A 27,964-nucleotide genomic window follows, 5' to 3' on the forward strand; every position below is an offset into this window, starting at 1 on the left:
CAGTGTACGCTGTTTTGAGATTCTTACTCCTTCGCTTACCCTCGTATTCCCTAACAGGCTTAGCCTTGGCGTCTGTATAGCCTGTTCATTGGTTCACTTCCAGATCAGGTCCTTCGTCAGCAAATCGACTCGTAGTTACCTTTGCTAGCTGACTTTGCTTAGCTTGTTTGAACCATATTGTTAGTCTGATGCGGAGATTGGCATAATCCAAGAGATTTGCGGATGCCTAACTGCACCTCTGGCTTGACGTTATACCATTTCAAGTCTAACAGTTGGGTTACCTTGCCTCCTACATAGGAGTATGGTACAGTGATGTCTTCCCCAGCATTCCCGATGGCCTCAAATCTCTCCTGTGAGCGATTCGTCAACATTCCCACCACCACTCTCTACCAGAAGCGGGTAGACCTTTTGAATCAGTTGCGTGAAGGCCCACGGCTACGACGTCGGCACACCAAGTCTCGCAATGGCTGTGTGACCTGTAAACAGCGTCGAATCAAGGTCAGTCTTGTCCTTTTTGCCTGTTTCATTCCGAAGCTCGCTGAGTTGAGTGCTGATCTGGCTCTAGTGCGATGAAGCAGTCCCCGCTTGTAATAATTGTACCAAGAGAGGAGAGCATTGCGCTCGGCCTAATGCAGTTTTACCTAGAGCCTCAAGCACACCTCCGTCATCCCCGCCAGTGACACAAAGAAGAGCTCTTAGACGGAAAGATGTCTCGATCCAGACAGCGCCCAGAATAGAAGTTCTATGTCTGGCGGAAAATCATGGCTTGCAGATGGAACTCATGCATCATTTCGTCACACACACGGCTACCACCCTCGTTTTCAGCTCAGAGCTATGGCGAGGGCCTTTGCTGCGTTTGTCCCTTCACGTGGATTATCTCCTCAATGCCATTCTTATGATTGCTGCCACACATCGATCTTTCCTCGCAGATCCTGGGCAGGACCAATATCACCATGCAGCTCAGAAATATCTAGCCAAGACATTGCGCGGTTATCAAGATGCCTTATCCCATCCCATCTCAAGTACTCCCGGTGATGCGCTTATTGCCGTATCGCTACTGCTATACCACTATGCATGGTCTGACGTGGACCATATGGCGGGTTCCTTTACCTCATCACAGTCGCCAAAAGCTTCTCACGAGCTTACCAGCCGGGTGGATTTTGCTGCAGATCCGCTGCTGAACCTCTCGGTTGGTTTACGATATCTGTTCTGGAAAACGGGCGCCCTTGCTGCAGGCAGTGATAGCCCATTTCGTCCGTATGCACTCGAAAGGCCTCGGACCAAAATTGTTCAGGCCGTGCGACGACAACAACAGGAGTTCGATATCTTAAACCAAATGGAATCATATTTGCTGAGAGGATACCACTCTCATGGGGTATCAATCACAGGGGAGTTTGATTCCTCCGCACTACAATTGTCTCCAGAGGGTCTGGCTGGCGACTCGGTGACCCTCGCTGCGTTTTCAGAGTCTGCTGGCCGGCTAGCACCGATTTTGGCCGTTCTATCCTCATCGGTTGGTATTGAGGATAAGCCAGACATAGAAAATGCTTCAAACCACTCAGGTTTTGACTGCGGGCCTGCAGTCCAGCTCAGAGACATCATTCGATACCTCTTCTCCTATCCTATTCACTTCTGCGATACTTTCCGGTCACTTGTAGCCTCACAGGACCGAAGAGCTTTGTTCCTCCTGCTGCACTTCTTTCACGCGGTTCATCGTCTCCTGCCACCGGGCCTTTGCTGGTGGAGCCAGCGCCGAGCAATGCTGTTCGAACATCATTTCAAAGGCATCCAAAACATGCAGCCTGCCGTCCCGGACCAGTTTGTGGTGTCGATGTCTATGTCTCCCAGACTAGAGGTGAATAACCAGTGGGCTTGCTATCGGGTGAGAGATTGGTTGGATGGTGAGTGTATCCATGGTCAGTTCTAGGATCTTTGGAATAGTCCATCATTTGGAAAACGCATGTGATGGACTCGCTTTTCTAGTGCCGCTTGGTCTTCATTCCAGCATGAAATATCCTTCCCTATGAATTCTTCAATCTTCCCTTTTACTTTTTCGTTACAGATTTATTAAATTCCATCTATCTAATTTTCCACGGCTTATTTATCTCAACTTTTTATTGCTGCTTCTTGTCTTCTCGAAGTAGTAGTAGACGAGTGACAAGTATCTATCCAATTAGCTACCAGAACCACGACCCCAAAGGAAAGGAGCTTTATTACATGGAGTTCAAGTTTGAGTCAGATGTTATCTTCAATAAAACATATATTCCTGTCTACGATCAAGTGGATGGAAATTCCATAGTTTAGAGGAGCAGTTAAGATGGGAAGTCCCAGCCTAGACCAGAAAAATAGCCCCTCCAGATAGCAGATTCAACATGATCTCTTGCAGCGATATAAAACTGCGAGCTACCCAGGAGGCTAGGCTTCAGGTGTTAAAGATATACATGAGGTATACACGCGAAAAAGAGGAAACGGGCCCATTTGGCGCATTTGGGTCCCCCTGAACGCAAGGAAGCTATCCTTCTTTTGCTTCCTCGGGCTACGTCTGGTATATAAAGTCGACTATACTTTTTGTTGATATTGATTATTCATTTGAAGACGTGCTCCTCATCAAAAGATATGCACATCTCTGTTCACATCTCTTTTCACATCTCTTTTCACATCTCTTTTCACATCCTCACTCTTTTCTGTTAGCAGCTGAATCTTTCAGGCTACTACATGGTTGTCGCTGTTTGGCTTAGTAAGTTTTCTGCTGACAACCTCAAATATCCAACTGCACAATGGCGGCCGTTATCGGTTGCCGTACCGCTGATGCCTATTAGTCTACCTGTCCCGCAACCTTACCTTACCTGCATGCCTTCCAAGTTTATGTGTCGGACCCCAAGTATGGCCCCGAGGTTTGGCTTGTGAAGGGTCAGTGTGCAGAAATCAAAGCGGGAGGACGAGCGTCGTCGCACCCCCGAGGACTGGTTGAACCTACACCCGTTCGGTGTATTGACTCCACGTACGCCTTGGAAGGAGGACTACCTTTTCAAAGGCGGCATCAACCCACGGAAGCTCCTGTCACCTGAGCAGCTGGATGGCCTTCGCGAGCTTTTCCGCGCCGCTGTAGGGGCCCGGGTGCTCGCGATTGGTTTGCTGGTCATTCTGTTCGAATCGCTCTCTGGTATCCGAGATGTTTACTAGAGAGATTGGGTGAAGGAGGTTGGCGGTTTACGGACTGCCTATGATGAACTTAGACTAGAAGCCAGTGCCAACACCGACATATCTGGTATGGAAGTCTCTCAAAAGCCCGGGAGTTTCAATGGCTCAGGCTGCTTGGGTCTGAGACTTCGGATGGCAGATAACAGGGTGGCCATAACAACTGTGACGCATGGCTTCGTGAAGAATGAAGAACCATCATCCGTCCCGTGTGACGTTGATGTTTTACGACTTGTTTCCAGGCCCAAAGGCGCTTTCCAACACTTCCTTCGTTCACCTCCTTAATCTGAGACTCAGACCATTGAAATCTCGTGGGATTTACGCAAGAACTCTCCGATTGGGGCAGACGTTTGGCTGACAACGGAGAAGAAACGTTTAAATCTCTTCCACATTCCTGTACATGCTGCTAATTATGCTGACTCATTCATCTAGGTCGGTGAAATTACTTATACGTTTGGCCATCCTAGTTCATCCCACCCGTACCCCACTGGTTACCAACATGACCTCAGCCTGATCACGGACGACAACTTAACTCCGCTTGTCAGCCCACCTGGCTATTCAGTCTTGTCGGGGTGGGCTTCTTACTCTGCTGCGCTCGCTGTGCTGATGTATATGCAATCCGGTTGAACGCCGTAACTGGTAAATGGAAAGTCCTTCAGGGAAAAATCGATCCAACTGCGATTTGCAATGCAACAATCTTGGGTACACAATACCTATGGGATCGTGCCGCTTATTGGCAAACTGCTTCCCTACTATGGACCACAGTCGAGCCTTTTACCCCCGCGGATGGACGATCTGGATGAGTGCTGTGCCGTGGACGACCGACTGACGAGATAAGCAAGGAAATTGTCTGTCGGAATTTGCAAGTACCATGTACTGCTTTCGTCAACTCCTTGACCGACAAGAAACAGGATGCATTTGTCAACGCATCGACCTTAGACGCATATCTATAGACAGCCCCTCGTACCAGGTCCGTGAGTTTTAAATTCCTCACAAATGTTCAAATTCATCATGGCAATCACGAGTTGAAAGATACATGGTACTCTAGCCATCAAGAAAGACGATTCAGATGACCTTTAAAAAGATCTTCCGAAGCACAGGAAGTGAAAAACCCCGTTAGCAGGTAGCATAACAGGGAACTTCAATGCGGGTAGATAAGTATTCTGGCTAAGGACCCATCTTTCATATCAGAATGTCGAAAGATTTTGGAACTGGTGATTGGACACATATCTTGCTTCAAAGGGAATTGGTTAGATTCAGACTCTGTTTGAAACCTCAATGTTAGGTCAAGTGTCTTTTGGGCATCAAGTGGTCAACATACATAAGCCGGAATTAAAGTCTTTGGCCTGGATCCCACAACGCCACTATGATTCACTACTTGGATACTCTCATAAATAATGAGACGGCCGTTCGTGATCTTGCTGTGACTAGAAACATGCTTCAATTCAAAATGGAAGCTCTTGGCCATAGCGTGGACTCCAACGTTCTCTGGCGAACCACAACCTTGAGGAAAAACGAGATTGAAGTCTACTACCACGCCACTGGAAAGTGCTATACGACCCAGACGAAAACAGAAGTTGCCACAGGTGTCAATAAAATTCTACATCAAATTTCAAACAATGATTACTATGCGTCTTGCTGGGGCGCTGCGCTTTGGTCACGGCCCGTGGCATGGACATCTCAAGCTTCTTGGATTGTGGTCCAATGGAGATGTTAGTTCCGGGGGGCTGAAGAAATCGTGCGAAGCAAACTCTTGATTGCTGCATACTCTATGACTATTTCTCAAAGTCTGCCGAGAGTCAGAGTAGAACCCTGCAGAATGTTACAAGGCCCGGTCAGTGCAAAACGGCAAGAGCACAATTTTGATCAGAGAAGCAGAAAAATAAGGAGAAAGAGAAGCAGAGCGACAACCACTCAAACGCTGGAAGAGCTCCAGTATATGAGTGGGATTAGGTGTTTCAGATCAACGCTATGTACGGAGTACTTGGTGCTGAACCATTTGAGGGTGGTACTAGCGGGGAAATAAAGATGACATGTGTCTAAATGGTCGAGGTAGGAATAAAAAAGGCGTTTGAATACAACAAGAATTGAATACATGTAGAGATCACCGACATTACAATACGATCTAATTGTGATAGAAACAAGGAAAGAGTATGGCATCTAATAGCAGGATGTCGTATGTTGTGGAAATGATATCGAAAAAGAGATGAGTCCGCAGAGCCAAGTTGAAAAATTCGATTTGTGTGACTACCCGTAATCCCTATAGATAGTTGGTACAGGATGATCAGAGTTCACTCACAATAAGAGGCTTTCAGAGCCCTGAGATGAGGACTGAAATAAAAATCTGATAAAAGCATCTGCATTTGGGCTGGCAGCCTCTTCAATGTTCGTTATACCAAGAAGGCCGAGGATGCGATGGTGGGGAGGTTGACTGGGTTGGGCAATGCGTAAGTAATGGAATTGTCACAGAATAAGCTGAGGGTGAATAAAGACGATGATATACTACTGGTCTGTTGTGAGTGGCTAGTTACACAAGATATTTGGCTAACGAGTAGGAAAACTTTGGGAGGAATCTCGAGAAGCGAAGCCAACGTTAAGCTTGTCGTCCTCAAAATGGTGTAGCGGTCAGTCAGGCAGCATTGCTTATTGCCGTATTTCCTTAACTTTTTAAGGACACAAGTCTTCTCGTTACATATTTTCTTTGTGTTTTGCTAATCTCCTTTCCTAACACTCCAAATTCTCTAGTGAGATCTACAGAACACAAACCCAATCGGCATGAGCATCCCCGGCTGATCCACCAGTACCATTCCTAGCCAATAAGACCAACGGGACCTCTCCCCGGTCGGCAAATCCGAAATCCGAAGGAAAAGGGGAAGAAACTTTCTGGAGGTAAGCCGTCGGCATTTAATTTAGTGAAATCGGGTTTCATTCTGCAGCGTGCAACAAATTGTGCAGTAAGCTTGCCCTATTCTTCATGATCCTCCAAGAATGTATTCACAATCAAGCGCCTTGCGATTGGCTCTTGGTTGACTATCTTCTTGCGACAAACAAGTCCCGATGGCGTGACGAGGGCTAACTTTCGTCTTTTTAGCTAACCTGTACAATTGAAACAACCTTGAGACTACAGAGCTCGGCCGAGAAATATTGGCCCCGGTTAGAAAAGAGCCTCGATTCAATTCAATCTCAACTTTTTATCAGCATATCAAAATCTCGCTTTGGTCTATTATCGCAGCCATGCAGCCGATCAAGAGCGTGGCTGTCATTGGGGCGGGCCCTGCTGGTGCGATTGCAGTTGATGCGTTGATGCAAGAAAAGGCATTTGATTTGATCCGTGTGTTCGAGCGCCAGGAAAAGGCAGGAGGCTGCTGGTAAATTCCATCCTCCGCTCAACTCAATACGGCATACTAAATTCTACCAGGGTTTCGAGGGATGATGATCCCCCACAGAAGTTTGACTTGGATGGCCTAGCTGCACGAACTGCAGATGCACCTTTGAATATTCCAGAACAGCTGCCCTGCTGGACGCCGGTAGCCACTCAGGATCGCTTCACAGATTCGCCCGTTTACCCCGGGCTAGAAACCAATGTGGACGCAAACGCAATGTGTTATTCCCAGGAACCGATCCCCACCGTTCGTTCGAAATGGTCCATTGAAAGGCACGGAGAAGATACTCCTTTCCGCCACCATTCTGTCATTAGGCAGTATATCGAGGATCTATTTACTCAAAAGGGCCATGATGGTCTCGTTCAGTATAACACGACCGTTGAACGAGCCATCAAGGATTCCACAAGCCAGAAGTGGAGTCTCACTCTTCGCCGCACGGAAATCCACAACGGAAGCCCGTCAGACTATTGGTGGACTGAATCATTCAACGCCGTTGTCGTAGCTTCGGGTCACTACGCTGTTCCTTATATTCCCGCAATTCCTGGCTTGGAGGAGTTCGCCGCACGATACCCCCGGCAGCGTTGAGCATACGAAACACTACCGCGGGCCTCAAAAGTATCAAGACAAGGTATGTGATGCTCAGCCTTATCTGTCCCATTCCGTTTATCTGACAGTCTCACAGAAAGTTATCACAGTCGGAGCATCGGTGTCGGCGGCAGATACTGCCGTTAGCATCATTGACAGTGCACAAACCCCAGTTCATGCCGTTGTGCGTGGTCGGTATAATGTATACTTTGGCGATGATGCGTTCAAGCATCCAAAGATTCTGCGCCGCGCGCCCATCTCTCACATCACGAGTGATGATAGAACCGTTCATTTCGAAGATGGCACCTTCGAGACTAGAGTGGATAATATTATCTTTGGAACCGGATTCACTTGGACGTTGCCGTTTTTGCCTCAAGTTCAGACTCGAAATAATCGCGTTCCTGATTTGTATCAGCATGTGTTTTATCGGCACGACCCTACCCTGACATTTGTTGGAGCTGTAAGTCCTTCGAAAGCCCATGAACACTCTCTGCAATGATTGTACTGACTGAACCTTTTATCTAGGTCGGTGCTGGTCTCACCTTCAAAGTCTTCGAGTGGCAAGCTGTCGCTGCTGCCCGCGTCCTCGCAGGTCGAGCAACTCTGCCTTCTGCGGAGGAGCAGGAGACGTGGGAGACTGGTCGCATTGCGTTGCGAGGCGATGGGCCTGCATTTACCGTCATCAACCCAGAATTCAAAGCGTACTTCGAAGGGCTTCGAGAGCTTGCAGGGGAGCCGCACGAGGGTGGACAAGGTCGACCGTTACCGCCATTTGACCAGAAGTGGGTGGATGATTTTAATGCGGGACATGAGCGACGTAAACAGATGTGGAGGCGGGCGAATACTGCTGCTACGGCGAAGCTGTAGATGTTTGTTAGTGTGCATTATAGATGGTCGTCGATTTTTGACTCCAATGAACAAACAACATTCCCGAGAGAGCTGTAGCAGTTGTACCATGTCCCAATTTCGATTCCAATGTCCCTCGCCGTGCATCCATCAGCTCTAGCTTGCTCGCTCTCTCTCTCTCTCTCTCTCTCTCTCTCTCTCTCTCTCGTCTCAGCAAATATTGCAGTCCACTCCCTCAATAAAGCGGAGAATTTCTAGAACGTGGATAAGTATCATTTCGGTTATCCACGGTATCTTGCGACTACACATGTCACTTGGACTCGCAGAAAATAGATTTGAAATTATTGGAGCAGGCTCGACTGCAATGTAACCCATCCAAACCACGGATTTACCCGCGCCTAATTACCTCCCCCACGAATGAAATACCCGAATGATCGGCAGACATCAACACTGCGGGGAAAAATAACTCAATGTGTAACATACTCAGCTATGATACGAAATCGACCCCGCGGATATATAAGACGAGGGACGTTCCCAAACAGCGACTCCCCGCACCACGTACATTAGTATCTCTCCAAATCCATCCCTCTGCTGCATCGTCCAACTTTAACAACCTTATACAGCAACTCTACATTCATCTCCAAAAATGAACTCTTTCCAAGACAAAGTCTACGCAATAACAGGCCTCGCAGGAATCGGCCTCGCAGTCGCAAAACAACTCCACGCCCACGGCGCACGCCTCTCTCTCGCCGATATGTCCCCCTCCACCCTCGAAACCGCCATCCAAACAATCTCCCCGACAACACCAACCCCCTCCACAATCCTAACCACAGTCGTCGACATCAGCTCCTCATCCGCCGTCAACGACTGGATCACCCGCACAGTACAACACTTCGGCCACCTTGACGGCGCAGCCAACATGGCCGGAACAATCGGCGCGCACCACGGCGTGGGCAAATTCGTGGACCTAACCGATGAAGAGTGGGACATGCTGATGCGGGTGAATTTGTCCGGGATGATGTATTGTCTGCGGGCGGAGGTGCGGGCGATCATGGAGAGTGCGCCGGGTGGAAGGGGGAGTATTGTGAATGCGAGTAGTATACAGGGGATTCGGGGGTTTGCGTTGCATACTGCTTATTCGACGACGAAGCATGGGGTTGTGGGGTTGACGAGGTCTGTTGCGAAGGAGGTTGGGCCGGGGATTAGGGTTAATGCTGTTGCGCCGTGAGTATTGCGTTTCGTATTCTCGTGTTGAGAAGTAATTGTTTTCACTGGCGAGCTTGGTTCATGCTAATTTGGTCTTGTTTGGTCAATAGTGGTTCCATTCAAACGCCGCTCCTGGACAAGGCGACTGCAATTCAGGGTGGCGTTCCTCCTCCCCCTACGGCGATTCCTAGGATTGGGACGCCCGAGGAGGTGGCACACACTGTGGTCTTTTTGCTGAGTGATGCTGCATCGTATACTACCGGGCAGGTGTACAGTGTTGACGGGGGTGGGACCCGTGATCGTAGGGGGATGACGGTGATGTAACACAATGAGAGTATGGTGATTCGATGTTGTTAGTCTAGCTGCAAGGTGAGCGAGAGCTGATCTCGAAATTTTTGAAATGTTTGAAGGGTATTCAATAGCTCGAATTGGAATATTTGCAACGGAGAGAACAAAGTGGTCATGCAAGAGGTATAACATCATCATCGACGCAATGCCATGATCATCAAAAATGCTCGCTGAAATGACGGGAGGGTCGAAATAACATCTAATACGGATAAATAAAATAAAAAATAAACGCCGCCATGAGGTCTATAAGTGTAATCGCTTGAGACAAAAAAGCAGATGGGGAATCATCAAATCCACAATAGTCTGGACCCAGTCCTCAGGGACTAAGCAACTATGACAACATGCATAGCCATAAACCTGTTGAAAGTATCGAATCAGCAAGGATGGTCCCGAATTGCAAATGAAACCGGGACAGCGATCAGGGTCCACATACCCGATAAAATCATTAGAGACCACCAACCAGGCAAGCGGGAGATGGTCGCCGCGCTGCTCTTAATAGCGATTCCGTCCAAGACTGTGGGCCACCCATTATCATATTTCAGATAATTGTAGCCTAATTGCGCTTGCTGTAAGAAAGATACAGTCAGTGTTGCGACCAAAAAAAAAAGTCATAACATCCCAATCCCCTTGAAAAAAAAAAAAATTTGCACATACCTCGTCCGTAAACCCGATCGAAGTGTTCAAATAATGATAATAAAGTATATCCGGGGTGGAAGAATTCCCCGGCATCACGCCAAGCCCGCCAGGGGCATAAACCAGCCCGTGGTTGGAGGCATAAACAATCGTCCCACCACCATCCAGCAACAACTTCCCATCCCGATCCACAAACGGACCCCGCACGGTCCGCGACCGACCAACGCGAATATTATACTCGTCGCCACGCACAGGGAACCCCCGCACATCAAAGCTGCAACACTTGCCATGGCTGAACCACACATAGTAATACCCATCGTGGTAACTCATCCACGAACCTTCTTCCGGTCGAAACGTCTGGCCCGGGATAAAGCTCAATTGCACCGCGTCGGGCTTTGCGGGACTCTCGATCGATAACCAGTCATCTGTCAGTGGGATTTGCCAGATATCGTGCCAGTAGCTGCCGTAGTTGAGGTATGCCTTGCCGGTGGCATTGTCGCGGATAAACGAGGCATCGATCGCATTGCTTATCGTGAAGGGCCACACGTCCGAGCCATTGCCCTCGCCCGTGCGAATTACTGCGCCGTGGTCTTTCCACGGCGACCCGTCGAGTTTAGTACTCGTCGCGATGCCGATGGCGCTATTGCGCGAGCCGTGCGTGCTCAGCGTGTAATAGCAGTAAAATGTGCCATTGCGCTCGACTGTCGTTGGCGCCCAGGGCCGCGACCGATTACCCTGGTGGATGACACTTTCGCCGTCCAACACGGTACCAACTTGTGTCCACGGTCCGCTCATGTTCGCGGCCTTGAAATATGGCACATGCCATCCACCTTTGAAGAGGTAATAATGGTCATCCCAAAAGACGACATTGGGGTCGTGTACTTGTAGGTTTCCGATGTTGGGTAATGGTATCGTGTCGGTTGTCTCGTAGACTTGTGAGAGCGTGGGGGTTAATGATTGTGAGGCGGGACGGGCTCCTACCAAAGCGACCAGCGTGGTTATCGGCAGGAGGAAGAGGAGGTGCATGGCGATTGATATAGCGGGTTGTGAGGTTGGCGCAATGGCTGTCTATGTACAATGCAATAAGCCCCGCGTGGCAGGACTTGCCAGTGGCCGATCAGAGGAGGGATTTGAGAGTCAATGGCTATCGTGTCGCGCAGTACATGTCTGTTGTATAGAGGGTGAAAGACGAGAATTGGACGTAGAACCAGACGAGGATGATGGGACGAAGCAATTGAATAGAAGAGATTTAGGCGATGATCAAATACTTATGTAGCGCAAGGGTTCGAAAGAAATTCAAAGACGAGAAGAAAAAAAATAATAAGCTACAAAAAAGAAGAACAGCACAGCCATGGAGCCTTGTGCAGGGTCCGTCGATCGACTCTAACCTAAAGCCAAATGTTTTAGGCGGCCATATTTGCTGAGCATTTTGGATCGGGGGCCGAGAATACTGCAAAGACCTTCAGTTTCTACTGTAGAACTAGAGCAGTACCCGCCCGGTACCAGGGCTGTGGTAGTTAAGCCATAATTAACTGCTTCGTACCAGGGGACAGACTGTACATAACTAACCATAACCATCGCACCAACTTATTTAGTATGTCAGCTAAGCAAATTGGGACCAGCTAGGCACTGTTGTTAATGTATTCTGTACACTCCAACAACTACTCTCCATTAATCTCCCCCTCTCTCTCCCGTACCTCATCTCTACTCTCCTGCCATGCCTAAGCCACCGACCTGTCAGAAGCCGAGTTGTGCTCACGCAGGGGCGGCAAGTCCGACCGTTGATTGGGTCCACCGGGGTCCGAACGGGAGGGTGCAAAGGAGCGATTGGGTTTGAGCTCGTTTCGTCGCTATCTTTCCCCTTTCCCCTTTCCCCTCTCTCTGGTTCTTTGGTTTCCTTTGTTCTCCACCAATTACACTGCACCTTGAATTAACTTTGTCGTGTATGGGCGGATATTCCTTTTGCTCTAATAACATGTCGGATATTGTGGTCTCGCCTACAGAGTATATATCGGGGTATCTTCCACCCCCATTAACAACCCCGCAAAACTTAGCTCTATGCGGAGTAAAGACTTCCTATCTGGCCTTTCTCAATTCTCTACTATACTGTAAATACTCAGCACTAAAATACTACTCTAACCGCAGCAGCCCCCATCGCTAACCGGGGCCGAACCTCCTACAATGAAACGAACAACTCACAGTGACACAGTCGGCCCCATATTTAGCGCCCCCACACTCTTCTCTCGCAAACTAAGGATTATGGACTCAACTAGGCCCACTTTCCCAAGGCTTGATCCTGACCCCTCACGGCGTCAAGGCTATGTAACACTGTACCTTTTCCAACACTCCGTCGCAAGGCTCTGCCCAAAAATTTGCATGAAGATGAAACTAACGCTTATAGTTCGGCTAATCGGTTGGGGTTTGGATCTATTCTGGCCCCCGAGCCTCCGACGCGCTTGATCTACATGGCCCTTGCAGGAAAGAACGGGATCGGCGCTTGGGAACATGATTTCATTGTGACATCTGTCGTGTGATCAGAAGGTAGTCTCCAAAAAGGAGGATATACTGTAGTTTGTAGATAGTAATGGTAGTGGATTACAAATTCAGGATTGGGGGTATAATGAGGGTCATCTCCTGATCCACCTAATTGCCAAAGGCAATTCCCGTCAAATCTTCCCAGTCAAAGACATCCAAGAAAGGATCAAAATCATCCGGTGGCTGCCAGAATTAAGAAAGAAGTCAGTCAATGCGCAAGCTGAAGTGTAGAATCCACAGAATGATAGTGCTTAGCTTACCGTAACACCAAGTCCTGTTGGTGGGAAGATGCCATCAAAGTCCGAGGGCAGCATCGCTGCCATACCCGGAGTCGCGATGAACGAGGCAACCTAAAATATGAGAAAAGTGTGTGAGTACGCAGGTAAACAGTGACTTCAGGGACTAGATCAGACGCACCTGATTATTTTGGAAGCTACCCATTCCCGGTTTCCCCAGATGCTCGCAGTTCGCATGCCGGTTGAAAAGCGTCTGCGCAAACGATAGGATTCGCTCGACAACTTGCTGTTTGTACATAACTGCCTGAGTAGGCCAGATTTTCGCTTTGACAAGGGCTATGATCGTAGATAGGAAGAAGTAGTCCTTGGCTCCCTTGACCACTAATAGGAAGCGGCCCTCAAGGGAGACAAGTGCTGTTTCGACAAGGGAGAGTAGGGAGTCTGGGAGGCCGGGTAGAGTGTGTAGGAGGAAGACTGTGGATGAGGGGTGAGAGGAGGGTGCTGTGAACAGTCAATTAGCTATTGTCAATTGGTTGCTCGGAGGAAATGCTTACGGTTCTGATGATCCAGGGTATGGAGAACCTGGCAAATCGAGATATAAGCTTGCAGCGTCCCTTCACCAAGCATGCATAATGACAATGGTTTGGGGGTATCGTGAAGCCGTTTCTGAGTGGATAAAATCATGGTTGCGGCATCCAGACGAGATCGCGCCGAGGGTGTGAATAGCGGTTCCCGCGGTGACTCGATGGCGAATGGGGTGTGGATGGAGAGTAGGCTTTGCGCCAACTTTGTCTCAATGGTGGCTTTCCATAATGTGACTTTGTGCTGCGTAACGAGGTCGTTTGCCTCTGTCGTAGTCCATTGAGGGATTCGAGAGAGCTGACGATTCAATTCCCAATCTAGACGCTGGATCTCTTCATAACGACAACTAATCCGAGGCGAGTGCATCAATTGGCAGGCTTTGAGTCGAAGAGCTAGCGACCGACCAAGTGCAACTTGGAATGATGAATCTGTGATGTCGCTCACCGGCCGGTCTGCCGGGGTCTCGGTCGAGCCTTCATGAACATTGTTGTCGTCAATGTTCAAAGGAGGCAGCGTATCGTAATCCAAAGTTTGAACCGACGGAGGCATCCCTCGGTCGATAGCCACCTGCAGGTCCAATTCCACAATGGTCATCCAGATGCGCCGGCGCATTTCCTTATTAAAAACCGAGATTCGGGCATATTTGTCTGGATCCCTGTGGTAACCAGAGAGCATTGCCTGCTTCACCAATGCGCTCGTGGCAAGCCATGCTTGACTGCGTTTCATGCCAAAGCAATTTTGCGCCATGATCAGCAGGATATAGAGCCGCAGAGAAGTTACATTCAGCCGCTTGATATGTGCACTGTCAATCCACTTCTCTGCATGCAATACCCACTCCACAGCGGTATAGCATTTGAGTGGCGTGGCGCTCTTTTCTTGTAGACTAGCCACATCGGCCAGATTCCAAGCGCACGCGAGAACCAAGAGCACTTGCACGACAAACCCGGCAGAGATGGCACTGGGATTGTCCATCATATTCCAGAACTCATCCACCTCTTGGAGAAAGGAAGGGACATGGAAGATGCGTTGTGTGGACTCGATGTACGTCAAATAGATTCCTATCAGCTCATCGGCTACAGGCCGTGCTGGTAGCAGCGAGAGAAGCGAAGTAATTGTCGGCTCGGGAAAGGGCTCGTTCAGCGGCTTGCGCTTCCACAGTCCCCTTTTAACCCGCTCTAAATCGGGGCGCACCCGTGAGAGAATTGGATTAGCCAGCCGAATTTCTTCGGCAAAGGCTCTGATGTCAGGAAACTGTAATCATCGTGAGTCGAACAGACACGTTACGAATACCTCGAAGTCCATCTGGAAAACATACCTGAGCGACCACATTAGCATAGATGCCCGACCCACTGAATCGAGTCTTAGTTTCACGACCTCTCATCATCATGCGGGGTGAAAGATCCAATTGATGTGACGGAGACAGCATGTCGTCAACTTCCCCATAATCACCCTCTCCCTGGTCCATTCGCGACGAGAAGGGTGTCCCCTCTTCCGGCGCGGGACGTTTCGGTCGTTGCAAAACACCCGTATTCACATACGGCTCCTGATTCACAGCAGCCTTGGGAGCCCCCAAAACGGTCTCAAGAAAACCCCTTTCCTTCCCCGAATGCCGCCCCCTGTGGTGCGGTCCACCATGCTGAAGACGAGCAGTTGGCCCCGAATCGGGCGCAACAGTCGAAAGGAGAGCTTCCGACCGAGTCGACGCTGCGCCGAGCCCCGAGTCTGGGGGAGTCTCAATATTAATAAACTCCGCCTGCTCCGGCCGTGGAGGCATGGAGATGATTGAATTTCCATTTCCTCGATCCGCAGCGAAAGCTGCTGCAGTTACGGTGGTGGGCTGCTGCCAGAGGAAGCCATCCTCGTAGGTGCATTTGGTCGGGGTTCGGCTCTTCAAGCAACGGGTGCATGTTGGATATTCGCGGTCGCAGCGCAGTTTACGACTGCGACATTGCGTACAGGCCATCGTCCGTCGGCGCCTTTTGCGCGGCCGATCGGGCTGCGGTGCATTATTTGCACTTTCCACATCAGCCATATCTGTTTGAAGAGGTATTGCTGAGATGAATATACGACGAGTATACTTGATGGAGTATCTCGTTACCTCCGAGGTGAGCAGCTTCAGGGTGCACATCAGCTTACCAGCTTACGTGGTGGTGGTCCACCTCCAACTGCCGAATGCGGTAAGTCTGTCCGAACAATCCGTACGACCGGAGATATGCCCCAACTTTGGGGGTCACCAGAAATAATTCCCCAGTTCTTTCGTGCTGCATATTGCTATTGAATATCATTCTCGGATTTTCAAACCATGCAGTGTCATGGAATTTTTGTCTTTTCTCGAGTTGTTGGTACCTATGACAGGTATAAAAATAAATCTACCCTGCTAAGCCTCGGTGCTCCCTGGGATCGGCCCACTTGCCCACACGGTCCGACGGCTTTTCCAGTCAGCCATGGGGAGTGAAGACTCCTCGTTTCAAACTGAGTCAAATCAGGCTACATTATTCGGCTTGTCCGTGGGTTGTGCAGAAAGCACTAGCTTTTTGCAGGCGTTTGGCCTACCAGCGACGGCCTGGACGGAACAACATACACCATGGCATGACAGATTAATGATAGTGAGGCCAGCAATGACCCCCGCTGGCCAAAATGCATTGTATTGTACATCTTGTATGGGAGCTAATGAGTGATTAATCAAATTGCCTCTACATTCAGCGTCAGCGATCCGATATTTCTTATTGCCCCCAGACCTATGTGGGACAAGCCGCAAATCCCCTACCCAACAGTGATGCATACTCCTTTGCGGTGTTCATCAACGGATACCTCGAGCAGATTGGTGTCTCACCTACAAGATTGCGGATGGGACGGGACACAATACCTTCTAGGGGCGCGATCCAGACGGAGACCAGACAAAGAAAAATACCACCCATAGTACTTCTCCGGCTCTCTCCAACTCCCACCAGGCCTGCTCTGCCTGCTCACCCACAAGTCGCTGCTTGATGACAGAGTCCTCAGCAGGCGGCTGCGCGGTGTACCTCTCCAAGCCCTCCGAGCTTAAAAAATCAATTTGAAGGTCACCTGATGTCTGTCTGCGATTCAAATTTCCATCAACCTCCAAAATCTAGCCTCCAGTGGCGTCAAGCCGAGGTTGTTCTTTGCTTGGTGTTTCCTTTCGTAATTGCGCCGTCGGTGAACACATCAAGCGGAATTTTGCCCTCGTTGTGCCCACCGAAAGCGACACAGGCGTAATGTAACGGCGTGTCACGGTCTGTATCGGCCTTTCTAACATCAAAACAGCCTATCTTTTTGGCATAATCGACACACGCTCCAGCAGCCTAGATCGTGACCATAAGGTGCCTGTAGCGAGGAGATGAAGAATAGTGATGTCTTTTTCTGGGTTGCAGTGGAATAGAGTCGTCTCGGATGGCGGCGCAGGTTCATTCAATGGTAGCAGCATTTCAAGCAAAGATTCTGCCTCCAACAGGGAGGACAGATCTTCCCACAGAAAGACAATACCAACGGCAGTACATCCATTGAGTGGGATTGTGGGTTGGGGTTCGTCAAATTTCAAGGGGCGTGTCGGTCTTTCAAAAGGCATTCTACTATTCAATTTGCGAAACTGTATTCTCCAAGGACTGAAAGAAATTTCTAGCGGAGCCGATCTTATGTCCTCGATAACGATAGAAAGGGGGTCTGCCCCGTGTTTGAGCAAGTCACGTACGGCGTCCCTGCGGCGATTCATAGCAGCCAGGTGTAGCGGGCTAACCACAGGATCGACGGTCGTGTATGGCAATAGGGCACGATACTACCGCCAAGATGGTGCAACAGAATATCGAGCATCATAGATTCAGTCTTTCGAGGCTTGACTGTCCAGAAGAGCATGCGAAGTGTTGAGAGTCTTCGTTTTGAGGTAGTGGCTCCTGCATCGGTACCATTTTCAAGAAGGAATTCGAAAATATTGACTCGGCTGTGCAGGATGGCAGTGTGTAAAGGAGTCATGCCTTGATACCGTAGTTCAACGTCCACACCGTTTCTGACCAGATAGCGCACTATATCCTCGTTGTTGTTCACTACAGCCGCCCAGAAAAGCACTGCGTCATCAATAGATTGGTATTGGCGCAGCAAAGAAAGTAGGGATGAGAGTGTATCTGGGTGGCTGTAGTTGACCATCCTTATCCGCCGAGCGGGGCCATCGGGGTCCATCGCTATCAAACCCAAGGGCGTCTCAGCGAAGGGTGCTTGGCCTTTTTGCAAACCATGTCGATCTAAGAAGGCTCGGATGATCCTGATGTTATAGCACGGTTGATCGAGTTCAAAGACGTCGCAATGCTCTGAAGGCCATGACTTCGCTAGCTGCGTTCGTTTTGCTGTATTCTTATCCGGGATTTTGGGAAACTCAGCTCCAGCCTCCAACAATGCCTGGACCAAGGCCGGCTTATCCCGAGCGATTTCCCAACGTAAAGGCGTGATTAAATTACCAGCAATCTCATCTCGGAAATGAAGCCATCGAGTGCGAATCCAAACCTTTAGCTTGACATCCACGTCGGTCAAAGGATCACCGTTCGCTATTTTGGGAAATAAGCACTAAATTTCTTGGACTATTGTTTGCAACTCTGGGAGTTTGAGAGGTATTATCATCTCAGACAGCGGCTAAACCTCTCGACACTGAACATGGGAAAAGGCTAGACGCTCAGTACAAACGAATCTGGACTTCGACCAAAGATCTAGGTTTACACTTAATTCTAACGGTAAAGGACAAAGACCGGGTCCAAAATTTGACACAAGACCTCACAGAACCAAATAACGGTCCTGAGAGCGTCTTATCGATCGCCCAAAAGGCACAATCTGCGCCCTCGCTGGCCTTTCAGGTCTTGAATAAGTATCAAGAACCAGAACAGCTGGACATTTTTCTGGGTCTCAAAATCTCGGGGGATGCACCTCAAAATGAGGGTGACTTGAGCATTATCCCGAGGCAGCACGAAGCTCTTGCTGTGACAGCCAAGATCAAGCGATTAATAGCAATGTCTGAAACAAGTGGAGCGCCATCATTCCGCAATGCCGAGATCTCCAAAGATCGATTCCAGCTCGGGATCGCTCCACGACGGACATCATCAATTGTGCCGTGGCCTATTTCCCTAGTCACCTATCGAGCGGAGAATGACGATAGCTTACCTATGTTGGTGGAGTGGCGGAATCCAGACCGGCAATTCTTCGGGTCGACAATCAGCATCCCAGAACTTCGCTTACGTCGTGATCATGTCGTTGCAGTGCTACAAGCTACGAGCAATCTCCCACGTGTCGCTATGCCAACATGCCGCGTGCTGGATTGCATTGGCTGGTTCACTTCGACGGGTCAGGAGAACGGAGAAAAGCTCGAGCTTGTTGGATTTGCCTCACGACCCTCTTCCTGGGCTGACCCACGACGGCCTCATGTGTCGCTTAAGCGGCTGCTCGATCAGTCAATAGAGAACGGCGGGAAAGACACACCCAGCCTTCGAAAACAATTCAAGCTCGCGGCTGCGTTGGCACAGGCCATTTATCAGCTCCAATGCAGCAACTGGCTTCACCGGGCTCTGAGCAGCGAACAACTTCTTTTCTTCTATGATTTGGAGTCATTGGACTTGCGCCTTGGTGCGCCCTTCCTAGCGAGTTTGCTTTATTCGCGCCCAGATGACCAGAGAGTTGATGACAAGGTTTTCGTGACCGTCTCCGAAGGGAAAATCGTGGGTCGAGGGCCATCGGACAGTTACATACATCCAGGACTGATGATGTCCCCAAGGCGATATCGCCGGTCGTGTGGCGTGTATAGCCTCGGTGTCCTTCTGGAGATCGCGCTCTGGGAGCCTGCTGCCGAGTATTGTAATTCGAGCGATGGCCACTACAGACAACGAATACATGAGGCCGAGGTATTTGCAAGTAGAGTCTTTGAAGCTGCGAAAGATAAACTCGCGGCTGAGGTGGGCGAGTTCTATCAAAGCGCCGTAATTGCCTGGTTAAAAGGACTAAGGTCGCAGAGCAATTCTAGAACACGGAATGTGGAGAATAACGAGGACGCTTACGACGGCAAGTATAGGGGTGAGGATCCTGAGTATGGCTTAGAAAGCGACTTGCTATGGAAGGTTGTTAGGCAGCTTGAGAAATTGCGAGTATAAACTGTGGGAAATAAACTGGTCGATCGGTGCATACGTAGTTGAGTAGTTGTTATTCCGGCACCATTCTCAATGCATCTATCTTGGCACTGTCATCTAAGTAAGTGGTGACTTCGATTTCCAGAAGTACCGTATCCTTGAGAGAGGTAAGGTTGAAATATTGAACCCTTGCCGGATGCAGGTCACTAGCATTAAACCATATGCGAGCTTTTTGTGCAAACTTGCACAGTCCAAACGAAACAGTGAAAAGCAAGGATGACTGAGTAGGCGAAGGCAAAAGCATAAAATGCCTGCCGTACATTTTGTCGGGCAAGGAAGACAGCGTCAAAAAGACCGTTATCCCTACAAAATTTGACAAAGCCCAGAATCCAGCTTCGACTTCACGATCTAGATCAACTCCACGTCTGGCCGTGCGCTCGACCATGCGTTTGAGCTTAATTTCACCTGCCCCTTTGGCTTCGGGCTTGACTGTACTTCTGAACTCGAGCTCGACTCTACGTCTGACCCCGCGCTCGACCGGCTGTTTGGCCTTATAGATGTTTTCCGGGCCAGTTGATGATGCCTATGTCAATATACGCTTGGGAACCGATTCGCAAGGTTTGACAAACATATTCCAGCTTGCTCTAGAAGGTTGATAAACGATTAGAGGTGTTAACCAAGATGAGAGGTGGGCATGCTTACTTGATGAACCTGTTCTCGAGGTTTTCGATGGACTCGACCGCGGAACTTCTCCAAGCGAGGGGGACATTGGTAAACACGAACTCCAGACCCTCCTGAGTTTGAACTCAGGTATTGGCCTGCCGCAAGATATGCTCCTCGAAACCAGCTTGGTCACGAACATCGGTCGCCGATACCGCGACGACAAATGACTCTGATGGGTCTGGGTCGGAGCCTGGGGACATTTTGAAATTAGGTGGGTGTCTTGAGAAAGAAAGATGAGGAGGTTGATAGAAAGAAACAGTATTTAAACTGAGAGACGAGCGAGAGGTGCAGAGATGGATCGCGAACCAAGTTATAAGAATCGCCCAAACCGGATAAGTTGAGGATTTGAGCACTGCAGTCCCAAATATCATTTAGCCCGGAACCTAGTTAAGGCATATATATGACGTTCTGAAAAGGGTCTTGAATCATATATTGAAGAATTTGGGGGTTTCGAATATAATGAAAGGGTCATCTTGAGAGGTCAATGTGATTCTCAACCTATACGCACTCAGCTTACGGGCTGCGGTGAATTCTTGGCTATTATACTTGTCTGAGAGTCAAGTAATGTAAAAGATGAAGAATACTGTTTTCACGCTAATAGTCCTTGGTGGAGATTTCCGCTACTATCGCGGCGCCTCTTGTAGATGGTCTGTTTGCTTTCTTCATTCTTTTACGGCGAACTTTGGAAGAGGAATTGCATAATCCTTGAACTGCAGGGTTATTCTCATACAGTGCTCGGTAGGACATAGTCGGAACTTCAAGACCAGAAAAATAATTTTTCTAGATGTTCTTCTAGATTGAAAGATTCTTCTTGTCTTTGCTAGGCTCCAAGCACCGTCCAAAATAGCCATGCTTCTATATCAAACACTATATAATGCAGCAGTGAAATTGACTAAGAATCAGACATTAAGTCCACACACATGCCCTTCAAACTATCGCGGCAACGCCAAGCGCTATTCGTATGGAGCGGGGCTGTATTTAGTTCGATGCTAAATGGCAATCATGTTTGACAGAAATCCGCGGGCAGCAGGGTTCTCGGAGCGTTGTTCGGCGTCGGCTTTAAGAGCTCGGGGAAAAGTTTCTCGGAGATATTTCACTCAATGAAGACTATATCAACCCAGGCAGCCGCAAAATCAACCTTGACAAGCGTTCAAATTCTCAATCAGCAAGCAATTGCGTTCCTGAAATCCTCCAGAACACAATTCGCGATAAATTTCACTTCGCGATCGCCTTTCAACCATGCTGCGCTCATTGTTGTCCCTTGCCCGCGGCTCCGAGCCCGACTATGTTTTCCCCAAAGTGAATCCCGAGGAAGATGGGCCAGATTGCCTGAGAGATTGCGCGGATTGCACGATACAATTCCCGGAGAAAGTGAAGATCGAAGATTCCATGCCACTATATGGCCACATCAAGCAGTTTCACTCGCACGTCCTGGTCGCAACGGGGCGGTCTGACTGGAAGGAGAAGGTTGGACAGGAGCGGGGGAGTCTGATGGAGGCCTTTGAAGATTCGTCGGCAAAGTCAAAACGGGGTGTATGTGCTATCTTCTGATACTAAATTCTCTTTCAGTGGCTAATTCTGTTTTCTAGCGATACATGGTGTCTGCGTCCAATATTCAACCACCAGACCATGACGGAAAGGAGGTTGAAGCGGGCCAACCAACAACAGTCCTTATCTTGCCCTCATTCACATTTGTGGACTCTGTCTCGCAAGCGGATGTTCCCAATCTGGTCCAGCAATTTATCGACACCCCTGCCGATGAAAAGAACGGCACTGGTCAAATTTGCAAAGGCGGAGGTATGACCACGCGACCATGCGAGCTGGACTACGTGATTCTTCTCTGCTCGCATAAGCGACGAGACGCGCGCTGCGGAATCACAGCTCCCCTGGTCAAACGCGAACTCGAGCGACACCTTCGGCCTTTGGGATTGGATCGCGACGCTGATGACTCGCGGCCCGGCGGTGCGGGTGTCTTCTTCGTTTCTCACGTTGGCGGGCACAAGTTCTCCGCTAATGTGCTTATTTATCGGAAGAAGGATCAGCAAATGATCTGGTTGGCGCGTGTGAGACCGGAACACTGTGAGGGAATCGTGAAGTACACGATACTGCAGGGAAAGGTAGTGCATCCTGAAACGCAACTGCGGGGTGGATTTGATCAAATACGGGGGTTGACAAGCTGGTGATTGGAAGCCTGACATTTTTCCTAAAGCTTGATTCCTCCAGCTTAACATGCTTTACCAGCGATTCAGATGCAGAGATACCACAGATGATTATGCTCAGTCAATAACTAATAGACAATACAAAGCAATAAATTCAGGCCTCAAGATTCACTTCGCTCAAACCAGATCTTCTCCCCTTTCAAGGCGGGTTCCAGGCTCAAACCAATCTTCGTGACGATCCCCGAGACATCAATGTAGAACTCTGCAGCCACTGGCTCCATCGCAGCAAGATTGCTTGACTTCATCTTTGCCACGAAGAATTCACCACTAGCATGTGTAAGACTCAAATAGCCGGGGATTGCTCCCTGTGATGCATCAATACCCAAATTTCCGTCCTCGTCTAGAACGACAGGGACCCAGTCACCAGCGGGATGCCTGTACGTCCCCACATACTTCTCAAGCTGGAGGGTATGAGGAACGGGAGGGTCGGCCAGAGAGGGGAACAGCTTCCGCTTGATAGCGTCCATATATTCAGGATGATACTTGAGAGTTCTCTCCTTGAATTTCTCATGCTGCGCAAAATACTCTGCCATCTTCTCTTCGAGCACTGGATCATCAATAGGCCCCAGTAGCCTATCCATTAGAAGTATAGCCAGCCTAAAAAGGAGAAATCGGGCAGAATTGGAGTTGCCCATTAGTGCAAAGCCAAACTTTTTCTCTGGCAGGAATCCCACAAACGAGGAATATCCAGGCCAGCCACCTGAATGCGAATAAAGATGCTGACCGCGGTAGTTGTCGACAAACCAACCCAATGCATACGCATGGTACGGCGAGGGAAGATTGATATCGCCGGCTTCGTAATGGAATATCCGTGGTAAGGTGAGAGATTCGTGGCCCTTTAGCGGCCCAGTGCGATGAATCAATTCTCGCACCCAGCGTGAGTAATCCAGAACATTGCTAACTATAGATCCGCCACCGGTATTCGGTCTCCAATTTGCCTCTGGCTCTTCGAACCAATGACCGCCGCCTTGTTCGGGGATCCACGTATATCCCTTGACGATCTTTGTTGCGCTCGAGGGATCTTTCTTGGCCTCTTCGGTAGAGAAATAAGTCTCGTTCATACCAAGAGGATCCCAGATACGCTTCTTCAAAAAAGAACAGAGTGGTTCACCGGTATGCTTCTGTAGCAAATGCGTCATCACAATGAACATCTGATTAGTGTACTGGAATTTAGTCCGAGGAGGGGCCGATATGGGCACACGTCTGAGTGAGCGAACAGTATCTTGCACTGTTGCATCTTTGTCGCCGTAAATGACTGCATAATGATGGCTCGCCAGACCAGATCGATGCGAGAGGGCGTCTTCGAGGGTAGTGTGCTTGGTGGCATGGTCATCCGATAGAACAAAATCCTCTGGAATGATGGATGAAATAGAAGTTTCCCAGTCAATTGGTGACGAAGTGTCTTTACTATCTTGAATGACTAGCGATGTGGCCGCTGCAGTGAATGCTTTGGTGGTGCTAGCAGCTGGGAATAGCGTGTCTGTGGTCATCTTCCTATCGGGGAACTCGGCGATGCCGTACGCCTAGTAGGTGGTTAGCGTATGAGATACAACGTAGTAATTCAAACTGGCATTACCTTTGAGAATGTCTCTTCATTGTGCACGACTGCAACAGATATTCCAGGAATTTTCCATTCTTCCAGTGCATTTTCGACTAGAGTATCGAATGCGGCGTCAAAGGGAGATTGCGAGGTAGGCATGGCTTTGAATCTTTTAATAGGTTGCAAGTACGGTAGCAAAATGCTTTCCGTGCTATGTCCCTGCATTATCGAGGCAATAAGCAGGTATTTATAACGCTCATTTGTGGTATAGAGTCATAAGTGGCATATTGTTGCCAGCGTCGAATGAACGCCACGATCCGGATACGAAGCCTCATTGGCGTTTGAGTTAGGCCACCAACAATTCGGAGACCGAATCTGGCAGCCCGGTCGACACATCATGTGTCAGGTAATCAGAATGAGGGGAACTCTCCAGATTAGCCTGTATTGGATTGGATTGATTGGTCCAATCCCGAGGTAAGCAAAGACAATTACTCTGGGAGGGTTGCCGGCCGAGCACGCGACGTCACCGCGTTAATTGGTTTCGCGTTTCGCGTCTGTTAGTTCTTCCTCCCTTCCAATGCGTCTGGCCTCATCTTCTGCAGCAATGGCCGAACACGTCCTCAATTCAAGCGTCGAGGTCGCCTCAAGAGCTCGAGATCTCCGGGCGGATTTGAAAACTTGGGAGAAAGAGTTTGCGTCCACGCATGACGGTCGGAAAGCTGGTCGCGAGGATATAAAGCAACATCCTGACATTGGTAAGTGACCGCTCCTTTGACACGGAATTCCGGGATATCAGATGAATTTGGAGTCGCTAATGTCTCTGCATCTTAATCTAGCCGCAAAATATAAAGAATATGGCAGACTCAAGGCGCTGGAGTCTTCCCTAAATCGACGCGAAAACCAACGGGAGTCCTCCGATGCCCAGTCCAAAAAACGCAAACATGCTTCTCCCACCGGACCAGATGCTGCGCAACCACTTACGACGCCGCGAAAGTCAACCAAGGGACTCTTTGCGACACCATCGAATAATCGCAACAAGCAAGTCAACCACGTAGACGAGTTTGTTTCTCCGTCGACGTTTCGCAAGCTATTCAGCCCCAGTGCGCACCGACAGAGCATTCCAGCCCCGTCGCCACTCAAGGCTGCAATTGGACCAACACCACAGCGCGATGGAAAGGCTCTGGGTCTATTTGACATGCTGTCGGAGTCAGGAGGAAGCACCGCGACACCATCAGCAAAGAAGCAAAAGGATTTCTTGGCAGCAGGGTTCCAGACACCTTCCAAGCCGAAGACATTTGAACCTATAGCGGAAGTTCCAGAGGAGGAGGAAGAAGAGAGTACACGACTTTCTCGGACACCCGCATCCTCTACTAAGCAATTCTACTTGGCCAATCTGTTCGCGACTCCGACTACCATGCGCTACGCTGCCATGGTGGAGAATGACGATGATAAGGCAGATCAGGAGAATGCGCCCCCAGTAATCGGGCTTGCTACATCTCCAGAGCCCAATACCTCAGAAACACCATCTTTCCTACGACGATCCAATTTCAACAGACTTCCGCCTCCTACTTCCAACAATCAGAGTGCCGGACTCAGCCCCATTGCCTCGCGCAAACCACTCCAATTCGCAGGAAAGGGGCTATCACATTTGGTGCAAGGCCTACGCGCAATGGAGGAGGAGCGCGAAGACGATGAGTGGGACATGTTCCGAGAACTCGAGGCCGAGCAAGAAGCAGCGAACTTCCAGGTTCCCGAGAGCCAAGCCGTGCAGGAAAACCACAGACCTTATAAAAAGAAGGGACAAAAGCGAACAACGCGAAGAGTCATTATGCGCCCTGTTGCGCCTCGGCCGAAGACGCGACCCAATCCCACTCTGGCGCCTGTCGAGGAACGTTCAGAAAGTGAGGATGAGCTTGTTGCCGTTCTTGAAACTCAGCTCCCAGCAGGCTCGGAGGTGGTCGACGAAACCTATAATGAGGAAAATGCTGCGGACGACATGGCTTCTTTGCATACCATCTCTGATCCAGAATCCGATGGAGAAGAGCCTGATGTAGACTCTGATGACGACCCGGAGTATGGCGAGACATCTAAGCCTTTGGCTCGGGCGAAGAGCTTCTCTGAGCGCATTAAGGAGGCCGTCTCGATGTCCAAGCCTCAAACTAAGGAAGAGACAGTGAAGGCACCACCGGCTCCGGAGAAGGAAGAAAAGGCGCCCAAGACTAGGATGATCAAGGCGAACTCCCAGGCTCATACGAATTACCGGAGCTTGAAGATTCATCACCGTGGAGGGTCTCGGGGTACCGGACGGTTCCGCAGGAGATAAAGCGCAAGTATGGGTACTCTAATGTTCACGAAGAAATGATTGCATTCATAAATAGCATCAAGGGGTACTGGTCGGTTACAGCAACTAGAATTTGCATCTAAGATCTTGAAAGACTTATATCATAGTCAATGATTTTATTTTGGTCAGACGTAGGGAGTACAGGACCAGCTGATTAATACTATACGGTACTCTATATTCTGTTAGTCGGGAATGTATCGGTCTAGAAGATGCCGTTTGCGCTCCGGCCATGGAGCGCGGCGACCTGGACCCCGGTTCCTAGATGCCGTCCCTCTTCGTGAAGCTGACCGGGCACTTTGAGGCCTCGAGACGCGATCAAATAAGCTTCGATCGCGTTCACGGGCAGGCGATGCGCTACGGGCACGCGTGGACTCTGGACGAGTGGAGCCCGAACGACGAGGGCTGGCATCCCGAACCTCTCTATCGCGGGAGGTGGTTGTCAAAGTCGGATATTGCACATGACGATCCCAGTCCTCCAGTGAAGCATAAGGGCTTCGCAGCCATGCCAGCAATTCATGCAGGAACAAACGAGCATTGTCCCTCCCGAGAAAATCGCGCAACAACTCTTCCGCTTGCCCAGCACTCCCTTTGATGTCCACAGTCCGCAGAATGGCAACAACATACTCGAGCAAAAACTCAGCATTGTTTGCCCTCCGCTGTTGTAATCGTTGCTGTCCCGAGCGAGGAATGGGATCCCGCCTTTCTTCTGGTGCATCCTCTGCCTCTGGATGCAGAAAGCTAAACACCTGCAATTCACGGCGGATCCACTTCCGAGCGCGCGAAACCAGCGCTTCGTCTCGGTTGAAATTCTCCGGTGTCACCTCGGTGTATTGAGAAAGGCGATTCGACCCGACCCGCAGTGAGTATAGCTGATTGCGATAAACATTGCGACGCACAGAGAGCGGGTCATTGATCGTAGGCTGAGGATGAGCCAGACGAGGTCTTTGTCGACGGCGTTGGTGTCCTCGCAATCGAATCTCATGCGGCAGAGGGGCGCTGGCTGCTGTTCCGGGAGTGGTGACGGGAGGGACGGTGTATGTCTTTGGGCCTTGAGGTCCTTTCAAGTCATACTGTACAGCAGTGAGATTGGCCTTGCCTACATCACAGTCACAGTCAGCATTGCTCGCTCAGGTCGGGTTAAGGCTCACATACATAAAGGACAATTGGGCTGCTGCTCTAGCCAACTAAGAAGACACAGATAGTCGAAGTTGGCATGTCGGCATGGTATTCCAACACATGGCTCTGTGATGGTATCCAGACAAATGACGCAAGGGTCAGCACCCTCAGCCTCCTCGTCCGCTACCTCCTTGAGGGTCTTCTGGAGGATTTGTTGCTGCAAATCTCCATTCTCTGCCATGAAGGCCGGGAGTGGAGAAGCGGAGGGCGGCCAGAGGTAGAAGGAGCGACGGGGGACTCGGAGTAGTGCTTATCGCCCTCTCTTATCGGCAAGTCACGTTCGAGGCAGGACCGCCC

At 49.7% G+C, this 27,964-nt stretch overlaps 13 protein-coding genes across 13 annotated transcripts; 8 read left to right on the top strand and 5 right to left on the bottom strand.

Moving 5' to 3' along the window:
- Positions 1 to 333: 333 nt before the first annotated feature.
- Positions 334 to 1,927, top strand: N7473_009268 (Zn(II)2Cys6 transcription factor domain-containing protein; the record flags this gene model as incomplete). The annotated part of the gene is made up of 2 exons (XM_057155207.1): positions 334 to 498; positions 566 to 1,927. 2 exons carry the CDS (start codon positions 334 to 336, stop codon positions 1,925 to 1,927), a joined length of 1,527 nt encoding a protein of 508 aa, XP_057006337.1.
- Positions 1,928 to 2,715: 788 nt separating this feature from the next.
- Positions 2,716 to 3,183, top strand: N7473_009269 (uncharacterized protein; the record flags this gene model as incomplete). The annotated part of the gene is made up of 3 exons (XM_057155208.1): positions 2,716 to 2,737; positions 2,820 to 2,881; positions 2,923 to 3,183. 3 exons carry the CDS (start codon positions 2,716 to 2,718, stop codon positions 3,181 to 3,183), a joined length of 345 nt encoding a protein of 114 aa, XP_057006338.1.
- A 1,465-nt stretch (positions 3,184 to 4,648) lies between these two features.
- N7473_009270 (uncharacterized protein) lies at positions 4,649 to 4,915 on the top strand (the record flags this gene model as incomplete). The annotated part of the gene is made up of 1 exon (XM_057155209.1): positions 4,649 to 4,915. The coding sequence occupies one exon, from the start codon at positions 4,649 to 4,651 to the stop codon at positions 4,913 to 4,915; it is 267 nt and encodes an 88-aa protein (XP_057006339.1).
- A 1,517-nt stretch (positions 4,916 to 6,432) lies between these two features.
- On the top strand, positions 6,433 to 8,033 carry N7473_009271 (uncharacterized protein; the record flags this gene model as incomplete). The annotated part of the gene is made up of 5 exons (XM_057155210.1): positions 6,433 to 6,566; positions 6,617 to 7,135; positions 7,161 to 7,209; positions 7,264 to 7,626; positions 7,692 to 8,033. 5 exons carry the CDS (start codon positions 6,433 to 6,435, stop codon positions 8,031 to 8,033), a joined length of 1,407 nt encoding a protein of 468 aa, XP_057006340.1.
- Positions 8,034 to 8,658: 625 nt separating this feature from the next.
- Positions 8,659 to 9,542, top strand: N7473_009272 (SDR family NAD(P)-dependent oxidoreductase; the record flags this gene model as incomplete). Its single annotated transcript, XM_057155211.1, has 2 exons — positions 8,659 to 9,236; positions 9,329 to 9,542. The coding sequence occupies 2 exons, from the start codon at positions 8,659 to 8,661 to the stop codon at positions 9,540 to 9,542; spliced, it is 792 nt and encodes a 263-aa protein (XP_057006341.1).
- Positions 9,543 to 9,897: 355 nt separating this feature from the next.
- N7473_009273 (uncharacterized protein) lies at positions 9,898 to 11,225 on the bottom strand (the record flags this gene model as incomplete). The annotated part of the gene is made up of 3 exons (XM_057155212.1): positions 9,898 to 9,923; positions 10,000 to 10,132; positions 10,221 to 11,225. 3 exons carry the CDS (start codon positions 11,223 to 11,225, stop codon positions 9,898 to 9,900), a joined length of 1,164 nt encoding a protein of 387 aa, XP_057006342.1.
- Positions 11,226 to 12,842: 1,617 nt separating this feature from the next.
- On the bottom strand, positions 12,843 to 15,584 carry N7473_009274 (putative C6 transcription factor; the record flags this gene model as incomplete). The annotated part of the gene is made up of 5 exons (XM_057155213.1): positions 12,843 to 12,917; positions 12,995 to 13,084; positions 13,152 to 13,471; positions 13,525 to 14,803; positions 14,868 to 15,584. The coding sequence occupies 5 exons, from the start codon at positions 15,582 to 15,584 to the stop codon at positions 12,843 to 12,845; spliced, it is 2,481 nt and encodes an 826-aa protein (XP_057006343.1).
- Positions 15,585 to 17,278: 1,694 nt separating this feature from the next.
- On the bottom strand, positions 17,279 to 17,743 carry N7473_009275 (ankyrin repeat domain-containing protein; the record flags this gene model as incomplete). The annotated part of the gene is made up of 1 exon (XM_057155214.1): positions 17,279 to 17,743. The coding sequence occupies one exon, from the start codon at positions 17,741 to 17,743 to the stop codon at positions 17,279 to 17,281; it is 465 nt and encodes a 154-aa protein (XP_057006344.1).
- Positions 17,744 to 18,561: 818 nt separating this feature from the next.
- On the top strand, positions 18,562 to 19,692 carry N7473_009276 (uncharacterized protein; the record flags this gene model as incomplete). Its single annotated transcript, XM_057155215.1, has 1 exon — positions 18,562 to 19,692. One exon carries the CDS (start codon positions 18,562 to 18,564, stop codon positions 19,690 to 19,692), a length of 1,131 nt encoding a protein of 376 aa, XP_057006345.1.
- Positions 19,693 to 21,630: 1,938 nt separating this feature from the next.
- On the top strand, positions 21,631 to 22,574 carry N7473_009277 (sucrase/ferredoxin-like domain-containing protein; the record flags this gene model as incomplete). Its single annotated transcript, XM_057155216.1, has 2 exons — positions 21,631 to 21,924; positions 21,981 to 22,574. The coding sequence occupies 2 exons, from the start codon at positions 21,631 to 21,633 to the stop codon at positions 22,572 to 22,574; spliced, it is 888 nt and encodes a 295-aa protein (XP_057006346.1).
- Positions 22,575 to 22,711: 137 nt separating this feature from the next.
- N7473_009278 (uncharacterized protein) lies at positions 22,712 to 24,375 on the bottom strand (the record flags this gene model as incomplete). The annotated part of the gene is made up of 2 exons (XM_057155217.1): positions 22,712 to 24,133; positions 24,187 to 24,375. The coding sequence occupies 2 exons, from the start codon at positions 24,373 to 24,375 to the stop codon at positions 22,712 to 22,714; spliced, it is 1,611 nt and encodes a 536-aa protein (XP_057006347.1).
- A 318-nt stretch (positions 24,376 to 24,693) lies between these two features.
- On the top strand, positions 24,694 to 26,561 carry sld2. The gene is made up of 2 exons (XM_057155218.1): positions 24,694 to 24,905; positions 24,987 to 26,561. Exons 1-2 carry the CDS (start codon positions 24,728 to 24,730, stop codon positions 26,471 to 26,473), a joined length of 1,665 nt encoding a protein of 554 aa, XP_057006348.1. The 5' UTR covers positions 24,694 to 24,727; the 3' UTR covers positions 26,474 to 26,561.
- Positions 26,562 to 26,615: 54 nt separating this feature from the next.
- On the bottom strand, positions 26,616 to 27,860 carry N7473_009280 (RING finger domain protein). Its single transcript, XM_057155219.1, has 2 exons — positions 27,644 to 27,860; positions 26,616 to 27,587 (listed from the first exon to the last, which is right to left on the bottom strand). The coding sequence occupies exons 1-2, from the start codon at positions 27,846 to 27,848 to the stop codon at positions 26,674 to 26,676; spliced, it is 1,119 nt and encodes a 372-aa protein (XP_057006349.1). The 5' UTR covers positions 27,849 to 27,860; the 3' UTR covers positions 26,616 to 26,673.
- Positions 27,861 to 27,964: the final 104 nt, after the last annotated feature.

This window comes from Penicillium subrubescens (genome assembly GCF_028828155.1).
Source record: "Penicillium subrubescens strain IBT 31985 chromosome Unknown utg000006l_segment0_segment0, whole genome shotgun sequence".
Lineage (NCBI taxonomy): Eukaryota > Fungi > Ascomycota > Eurotiomycetes > Eurotiales > Aspergillaceae > Penicillium > Penicillium subrubescens.